This window comes from Festucalex cinctus, chromosome 16, assembly GCF_051991245.1.
Source record: "Festucalex cinctus isolate MCC-2025b chromosome 16, RoL_Fcin_1.0, whole genome shotgun sequence".
Lineage (NCBI taxonomy): Eukaryota > Metazoa > Chordata > Actinopteri > Syngnathiformes > Syngnathidae > Festucalex > Festucalex cinctus.
The window spans coordinates 20439721-20448735 of NC_135426.1; the positions used below are offsets into that span (position 1 = coordinate 20439721).

Sequence of the window (9015 nt, forward strand, 5' to 3'; positions counted from 1 at the left end):
TGTTTTAAATTCCAACGTTTATGACCTCATTTATTTTTCACTTACAATAGCGTTAAAAAATAACAGGCATAATAATTTAATGCTTTTACTCTGAAAATCTTGACCCGGCCGGATACAGTTTGCCTGGCTGCCTGGTCTTGCCTGCCCACGTGATGCCGGCTACATCTTCAGCATGGCCGCTATCGGCGTACACTTCGGTTACACATGCGCTTGTGTGGCGGTTTTTAAGGTGAGTTCTTCCAGGTAATGTTATTTTCACGTTATCGTTGCATTACTCGCGCAAGTCAGTTGTAGTAGTTATTCAACTCAACCAATTGTATATTTTGACAGAATTTGCGTCTTTTGCGGTCAAATGCTAACACATTAACTTGGTTAACCCCTTCGGATGCTGTATTGCTGCCAGCGTTGTTATATACTACGTATGTTTGTTTTCTTTTTGTATTTTCTTAGAATATGTTTTTATTACGTGTGTGTAGGACGGTCGGGCTGACGTCATTGCCAACGATGCAGGAGACAGGGTGACTCCAGCTGTGGTCGCCTACAGAGAGAATGAGCAGGTATAAACTCAAAATTGTTATTCAATATTACATTATTTTTTTGTTGTTGTCTAACTTGTCTTAACAGATTTCGATTTGCAACAAATCCGCTTTTGGGATTGGCCTGAGCGATATCTTTCCACAGAAATCATAGCAATATTAGTGTCCCAACACATAATAGGAAAATAGGTACTTTGGCTAGGAATATAAATGTACTTTTTTTTTCTTTTTTTTTTTTTTTTTTTTTTTTCTTAAGACGTGAACACAATCCTACACATAAAATTAACATTGAATTGTTAAACAACTGGATTGTCAATTGTCAAACTGCATTGCTCAGCTGGTCTTTTGCCAGTCCTTTCCCACCCTTTTCTCATGTACAGTTGTACAGGTGAGGCAAGGCGACCTCAGCAAAACCTTTGCAGCGGAGTGCACGTAAAGTTTGCAGCAAGTCAATAAATCACTGCTTCAACGACAATTGAACTGGCGCCATCTCTTTGGCAATAGGTGTCCTTTTCTTGTTGCACAGAAAAGAATGTAAGGATTCCATTGATGTTGTTGCAACTCGCTTTTTTGACAAAAAAGTTGGACGAAGGGGTGGGAAAGTTGCTAATGCTAATTTGGAAATATTTGCGGCACTGTTGTGAGTGGTGGGACTTACAAAAAAAATCATCCTGAAAAATAAATCTGTGCAAGGTTAACATGTTTGTCCTCTGCAGCTTGTGGGGATTGCAGCAAAGCAAGGGAGGGTCCGCAATGCCACCAACACGGTTGACAAAGTCAAGCAAGTGCTGGGCAGAAGGTGATGCCACATTTTCTTAGATTTTTCCTTTCGATTGTTGAAGACAAATGCGGGTAAAGGCTTTACAGAGGACTATTAAGGACACAATGGGAAAAAAAGCTTAAAATTATGAGATTAAATTCACAGTCTTTACAGGTGGTGCAGGTACATTTAGATGAAATGTTTAATATATTTAATTAGAAAAAATATATTTTTCATGTTACTTTTTATGGGCGAAGTGAAGAAACAATATTCACATCTCCAGGATGTCCTGACCCTGATTAATAACATTAATGAATTTCACAAATTGGTGGTGCAGGCTGAAACCTTGCACCTTTTAAAACTATTGCTTTTCCGGAGTCTCCAAAACGGCATGTTCAACCGTTAACATTGCAGTATCAAAAAGAGCTGGCCATTTTCAAAAACTTGGATTAGTCAATCATTTGTAAAAAATAATGTGAGCTGACCAATAATATATATTTAGAAAAAAATTGTATATGAAATTTACCATATGACTTGGTATCTGAAATAATTATTTTGTTTTGAAAATATTCAACTTTGTTTTTGTAAGATCACAACTTACTATTTTTCAGTGTGGCTCTAATACTCCTCTGCAAATGTGCACTAGAGTAATCTTTTTACTGTCTACTGAATTCACTGTATTTACATGATGATGTTTGTTAATGAGCAGATTTGATGATGCAGAGACGCAAGCTCATAAGTCACAGACAAAGTGTCAGGTGAGTTGTTTTTTTTTTAAATTTATTTTATTATTATTATTATTATCATTATTATTATTATTTCATGAATGGAATCATCATCCTAACATGTTTTACCGTAAACTTGTATTGTTGTATGCAGATTGTCAACCGATCTGGGAAACCTTATTATGAGGTCACTGCAGGAGAACAACCCACATATGTTGCTCCGGAAGAAGTTGCCAAACTCATATTTCACAAGATGAAAGGTAACACACATTCACACACGCAAATCGAGCCATGAACATTTTTATATTTCGTATTTGTTTTTCCAGAAACGGCTCAGTCAGCTCTCGGCTCTGATGTGACTGATGCCGTCATTACTGTCCCGTTCGAGTTTGGGCATCCTCAGAAGCACGCACTGAGGTTGGTCATATCAGTGCCTCATTTATTAGTGTCGTTCTGTGCTAAGCGGAGTCTTGTGTCGTGCAGGGAGGCAGCTGAAGCCGCGGGGTTCAACGTCCTCAGGTTGATCCACGAACCCGCTGCTGCTCTTTTAGCATATAACATCGGACAGGATTGTTCTGCTCCTAAGAGGTGCCACTCTTTATTTTTGTCCAAGTTCTATATTTGTATGTATTTTAATATTATTTTATTAACTTTTGGAGGCCAGCCACATAGTGCTAGATCAAGCTGCAACTACAATAATAGTAATTAATAAATATTAATAAGATCCATCTCGAGATGATTTGCTGTATTTCCACCTACTGTCTCTTGTGTCGGCAGCCATGTTCTAGTATATAAACTGGGTGGTACGTCTCTGAGCGTGACGGTGCTGCAGGTGAACGGAGGAATGTTTCGCGTCCTGAATACCCACACCGACCACAGCATTGGTGGAGAAAGCTTCACGCAGGCTTTGGCCCAGCATCTCGCCACTGAGTTCAAACGGTACAAATCCCGCAAAATAGTATATTCCACTCTTTATGTGGACAACTCATTGGGGACAACTCATTGTCTTTTGGTTATATGTGGTGCAGCACCTTTAGACATGATGTGACCAGTAATGCACGCGCAATGCTCAAGTTGATGAATGGCGCGGACATGGCCAAGCACTCCCTGTCTACACTGGGATCAGCCAATTGCTTTGTGGACTCCCTGCACGATGGCGCCGACTTTGACTGCAATGTCTCCAGGTTAGTGGGAAAAATGTAGTAGAGACAAAACGTATATATAAGACATAACATATAAGAGACTGCTATTACATTAAAATTGGAGAATGCATTTTTTTTTTTTGTAGAAATAGTGTTTGAATACTGAGAAATTGAAGCTGGGCTGAAATTCTGTGGAAGTGATTGAATTCAGAACATTGAATTTCGGAGAATTTTAATTGGTTAAGAAAAATAGAAGGGGGATAAATATGTAAAATGTGTGGAATTTTGGGAATGTGGGATGTTGTTCCAAAAATGGTGAGCGTTCTTTGTGTGGAAAATGTTTTTGGGAAGTAATAACTCTTCCTAGAATTGTGTTAATCTTTTCAAGTTTGAATAGTTTAAATCCCTTGACAATTATGGAAAAGAACACAGCTAAATAAAAATAATAAAATGGTTAGTTAATATATAGGCGGCACGGTGGTTAGTGGTTAGCACGTCCGCCTCCCAGTTCTGAGGACTCGGGTTCGAGTCCAGGCTCCGGTCTTCCTGGGTGGAGTTTGCATGTTCTCCCCGTGCCTGCGTGGGTCTTCTCCGGGTACTCCGGTCTCCTCCCACATTCCAAAGACATGCATGGCAGGTTAATTGGGCGCTCCGAATTGTCCCTAGCTGTGCTTGTGAGCGTGGATGGTTGTTCGTCTCTGTGTGCCCTACGATTGGCTGGCAACCAGTCCAGGGTGTACCCTGCCTACTGCCCAGAGCCAGCTGAGATAGGCGCCAGCACCCCCCGCGACCCTTGTGAGGAATAAGCGGTCAAGAAAATGGATGGATGGATGGAATATATAGATATTTTTTTTTAAAAACACAACCCCACTGTGTTGTGCCCTCTCAGAGCTCGATTTGAGCTGCTCTGCTCCTCCCTCTTCAACAAGAGCATCCGTCCAATCAGATGCCTGCTGGAGGAGACCAAACTCTCCACTAGAGACATCAACAAGGTACGTCGCCTTTTAACCCTATTTTTTTTTTTTTTTTTTAAGATGACCTGACAATTGTGTTTATGTTGACTTTGATTGAAGGGGAAGAGAAACGCTCATTTTGTACTTGTGGCAGGTGGTTCTGTGTGGCGGCTCGGCGCGTATCCCTCGTCTGCAGCAGATGATTCGCGACATGTTCCCCGACGTGGAGCTCCTTAACTCGGCGCCTCCTGATGAGGTCATTGCGGTGGGTGCGGCGCTCCAGGCAGGTTTATTGGTGGGCAGAGACCACCTTGTCTCTGATGAAGAATCCGTCCAAGTGGATGTGTCTGCCTCAGACATCCTACTCAAGGTACACCCACTGAAACAAAGTCCATATTACAACTACTTTGTCTTCGACCCCATGTGTTAACTTGCACCGCTACTGTTTGAACATTTGTCCAACTGTGATTAAAACTTGGTTATCTGCATAATGCCCTGCATGCAATGTTCCCTCTAAGCTGCGCGCGTGCACAATTGCGCAGGGCTCTCACCACCTCAGCGCACAGCAAATGTCTGTGTATAAATGGACTCAGTTGGGTTTACATTTCACAGCCAATTTTGTCCTGATGGCCTTTTTAGTTCATTTCATTGTTCAGGATTTTGACAACATGATGCGGACAAGTCCTTGAATACCCCTCACAGGTATAGCTTATAAGAGAAAATTTATATATGCATTAATTTCATAACAATGAAATGTGCATGTAGTGCTTCTTGCAGTCTTATTGGTACAACCATACGCCACACTATTATTTCACTGTGGAGACAGTAAATTAACATGAAAACGCTGCAGGAAAACAAATATTTTCAAGTTTGGTCGGCTTAGTGCGTGGCAACGTAAGAGGGCTGCCGGTGGCTTCACTTCTCGCTATGGTGATATAAGTAGCATTGTGAGTCTGTATATAAGTCCGTGGATGTCGCTCACCATAATCCATGGAATGCTCAAGAAGTTTGCGTGAATGCAGTCACACAGAAAATTAGAGGGAACATTGCTTGCATGGCATTTTAAGTCAAATGTCCCTCACCCTAATCACATTTCAAAAATCAACCACCACCCTCATTAATAGAAAACAGTGACATTATTAAAAAGTTATGCTTAATATTTTTTCTCCTACTAAACAAGCTTTGAAATCGTTTTCTGTGGGCATTACATGAACATAGATCGTCATCAGTTGCTTGAGTATATTATCTGAACTGGAACGTGTGGCAGGAGGTGGATGAATCCGGAGCGGAGGCATTCACCGTACTCCTTCCGTCTGGCCTGCCGCTTCCCGCCCGCCGAAATCACACCCTGAGTGGAGGAGGTCAACTCGCCTCTCTCTGCCTGGAGATTTACCAGAGATTTGAATCTGAGCAGCCAGAGAAACTCGCCAAGGTATAGTAAGCCCCAACAGATTCACAAATTCACCTCTTTTTGTATCTTGTCCGTGGAGCCTATGGCCAGTTATTTGCAGAGAAATGTTTATTTATTTATTTTTTATTCTTTGGTGTACAGATTATATTGCGGGATCTGGAACCCCAAGAGGAGCACCACAGCATTGACACAGTGGTCACCATGAAAAGGTGTGGACCCACTTTTTTTTTTTTTTTTTTTTTTTTTTTTTTTTTTTTTTTTTTTTAAATCATCACTATTATCATTTGTCTTCCTCTCCCATTGTTTGTGCGTGTGTGTTACAGGGATGGTTCCCTCCATATTGCCTGCGTTGAGCAGAACAGCGGGAGGTCTGAGATCATCAACATAGCAGCCGCATCCTGAAACTAAATTAAAACTGTTTTTATTATTATGTTAGGCTATCAATAAACATGTAAATCATTTTTTTTTTTTTAACCCATTTTTTGGCTGCCAATGACTGCTTAAGTGCTCTTCTGCATGGATAATGTGACTGTGTTCTTTTAGTCATGTATATACTCACTGGCCACAACTTTAGGTACACCTAAGTCGGATTATAAGGGCGTCCTTGTAAAAATTTCCCCCGCAGATAGGAAGTTTGAGGGCCAATAATATAATGACAAAAATACAAAATGGGGCAGGTGTATTGGAAGGTAGTGGCCTGTCATCTTAACATTAGCTGAGATATGATGCAATCGTGACTTACTGGGCCATGATTGGTTTTTGAATCACATTTACCGTACATAGACAATTAGGGGATACATTTTGGTAATCTTAAGGATTATTAGCAGGTGAGCACAAAGGTTTGCGCCAAATTTTTATATTGCATTATAGGTAAATTAAATGATATGCATTGAAACAGAGTTACTTCATAACATGCAAAAACAATTATTGTCTGTGCTTATCAAATGGAGACTGAAGGTTGTCAAAGTCTTTGGGTTTCACTATTCCTACGTTCTTACACAAGAGTTTCATTTGTGTAGTTTGGAACAAAAGACTCTTCATTCCCTGACGTTGAGCAAATGATTCATCCTCTACTCTTCCATTTAGCAGCCGTGCTCGGGTACGATGCGACACTTGAGGATCTTCAGGTAGTTCTGGATCTTGTCCGAGTCGCGGCGAAAGCAGTAGAGGAGCTCGTGGTCTTTCATCAGGCGCCACTCGCCACTATCCGAGGGCAGGAGATCTTCCAGGGACGACAGCGTGCTGACAGAGTTGCTAATCATCCCCAGTGTCTGCATCTAAGGTAGAGGAAAAACACACACACACACACACAATATACCAGACAGAAACGGTGTCCAACACAAAAATAAAATACACTCAAATAGTTGTCAGTATCATATTAAATCTGTAGTTAACAACCTAATACCTTCTCGGCCACTTTCTCCACGCCTTTGCGTAGCTCGTGCACCATGGCGCTCATCTCAAGGGCCTTGTCCGAGCTGAAGTTGGCCAGGTCGTGCTGGTGGGCTATGATCCGGTGGAAGTGCCACAGGGGGTCTCTCCACGCCATCAACAGTTTCAGGATCACCTCGGTTAGCTCCTCGCGCTACACTCGCAATATGACAATTGGGAATGGGTTTCGAAAATGTTATCTCAGGAAACGTTCTATGGGGAATTATAAATGCAGTCAACGCGTCATAGCAGGCAGGGTGTAACGTTGAGGTGGATTTACCGCTATTCTCTGAGCGTTTTCCTTGCCGTTGGGGGTGAGAAGGGTGGAGGTGTGACAGTTGCGACTAACCCTTCCGATGTGATTCCGACTGGGCACAACGTACTGCTCCTGCTTGGCGTGCATCCAAGAGAAAATATCAGAGGTCTGATGTCATGTAAATGTCAGCGGGTAGCAGCGTAAAGCAGTGATGACTGGCAATACATGTGAGGTTTAATCCAAATGAGTCGATAGTTTTCGTAATGCAATCCTGAGTTATAAGAGACAGTCTGAGGCTTGTAAATTAATTGACAAATTATTAGTATTTTGATGAACAGAGATGGAAATGTGCTGAACCAATGGCATTAAAAAAAAAAAAAAATATATATATATATATATATATATATTTTTTTTTTTTATGGGCTTCTTAAAACCATCTACTAAGATTCTTTCATTTTTCAGATAACCAATTTCAATTATACTCCGAGCAAACAATATACATTTGACTTCCTAAACACTTAGGAAGGCTGGAAAAAAAAAATGGAACTTACAAATTCCGAGTGAAGCTCGTTGGAGATGCCGTGCATCCTGGCCGAGTGCTGGATGACTCTGTCGAACAGGTTGGCAAGCGAGAGGACACGGCACCTGGTCTGGCCGTTGGCACAGATGGGTGCTGCAGCCACGTTGGCCAGTCTACTGCCCAGCGATATACTGGCCAATAATAGCCAAACTAATAGGAAGAATTGACAAGATAAACGGGGTGATTTAGATGGCAAACAAAGCGGTAGAAGTACCTGATGTGAGGTTTCGCGGCATCCTGCAAACTGAGGAGGAGCTCCTTTCTCCGAGTGGAAAGTGTGAGGGTCCCTCTGCGACTCTTGTCTTTAATAGTGACCACAAGAGCGAGGAGGCGGGGAGGCAGGCAGGTTAAAAAGGGGTCAAGCATTTGACATACTGTAGTACTCCTGTGAATCATGAATCATAGCTTGAGATCACACACACAGAAAACAACCACAAATGGGGACATAGCAAGGTTTATATTTTGAGCTGGGATAAGCTTGAGCTCAGCCACAATCTAAATGACAAGCACTATAGAAAGTGGATGGATGGATTTGTATGAGAATCTGGGATTTGTGTACGTCATGGTGGTGCTGTGTAGAATGTTGCGGGTAAAATGAATGTATTCATCCATATAGAAATGAGCTAAAAGAATCAATCAAGCTAAACACATAGAACCAACTTTTCTTTTTTTTTAAATACAAATATCATACTGTATATAACATATGTAATATATACAGTACAACAGTATGTTATATAAAAACCAAGCTAGTCCATTTTTAAACAAGGCTGTAGCATAAGAAAAGGGGAAAAGCTGTGAATACTTTCCAAATGGTCTTTATCTATAAAAGGCTCCACTGAGAGCCACATATGTTGTACTTGATATGAATTGTCCGTGACTGCACACAAGTGTCCCTCACGCCCCGGCCCGGTGCACGTGTTGTCTTCCTGTGTGCAAGCCCGAACCCGACTAACCCCGGGCGCTCTACGAAAGCAATGACATCATTAAGAAGGGATGCCATTTCACCATTCTCAAACGTTGGGGTTTACTCCGCAGCCATGTGGCAAGGCCCTGAGAACAGATGACAAAAAAGGTCACTGGAAGCACTAACAGGAAGAGAAGACTGGCCGGACGAGTGACCTTCTGCAGAGCTGACAATGCCACTGAGAGCAGCATTGTGTCACTATGTGTTCAAAGATGGTTGAATGTCAAACAATAGTATCTTGAATTCATGTCGTAAGC

The 9015-nt window shown here is 41.7% G+C and overlaps 2 protein-coding genes across 3 annotated transcripts; one reads left to right on the forward strand and one right to left on the reverse strand.

Annotated features, from left to right (window-relative positions):
• Positions 1-100: 100 nt before the first annotated feature.
• hspa14 (heat shock protein 14) lies at positions 101-5988 on the forward strand. Its single transcript, XM_077500645.1, has 14 exons — positions 101-229; positions 477-557; positions 1253-1335; positions 2006-2054; positions 2176-2281; positions 2348-2438; positions 2505-2609; positions 2799-2960; positions 3050-3205; positions 4053-4155; positions 4271-4486; positions 5384-5548; positions 5669-5736; positions 5851-5988. Exons 1-14 carry the CDS (start codon positions 173-175, stop codon positions 5927-5929), a joined length of 1521 nt encoding a protein of 506 aa, XP_077356771.1. The 5' UTR covers positions 101-172; the 3' UTR covers positions 5930-5988.
• A 621-nt stretch (positions 5989-6609) lies between these two features.
• Positions 6610-8525, reverse strand: prl2 (prolactin 2). 2 transcript variants are annotated; one of them, XM_077499188.1, is made up of 5 exons: positions 8009-8525; positions 7766-7944; positions 7239-7346; positions 6933-7112; positions 6610-6804 (listed from the first exon to the last, which is right to left on the reverse strand). In XM_077499188.1, exons 1-5 carry the CDS (start codon positions 8028-8030, stop codon positions 6610-6612), a joined length of 684 nt encoding a protein of 227 aa, XP_077355314.1. In that variant the 5' UTR covers positions 8031-8525. The 2 variants fall into 2 exon arrangements, with proteins under 2 accessions (XP_077355314.1, XP_077355313.1); XM_077499187.1 differs by having other exon boundaries at positions 7239-7349.
• Positions 8526-9015: the final 490 nt, after the last annotated feature.

Coding starts and splice junctions, on each gene's coding strand:
- prl2 (XM_077499187.1), bottom strand. CDS start 8,030: ATGCCGCGAAACCTCACATCAG. Junction 7,945..8,008: donor GCCGCGAAACCTCACATCAG/GTACTTCTACCG, acceptor TCTTCCTATTAG/TTTGGCTATTATTGGCCAGT. Junction 7,350..7,765: donor ACGAGCTTCACTCGGAATTT/GTAAGTTCCATT, acceptor ATGCACGCCAAG/CAGGAGCAGTACGTTGTGCC.
- hspa14 (XM_077500645.1), top strand. CDS start 173: ATGGCCGCTATCGGCGTACACTTCGGTTACACATGCGCTTGTGTGGCG. Junction 558..1,252: donor CCTACAGAGAGAATGAGCAG/GTATAAACTCAA, acceptor TGTCCTCTGCAG/CTTGTGGGGATTGCAGCAAA. Junction 3,206..4,052: donor TTTGACTGCAATGTCTCCAG/GTTAGTGGGAAA, acceptor GTGCCCTCTCAG/AGCTCGATTTGAGCTGCTCT.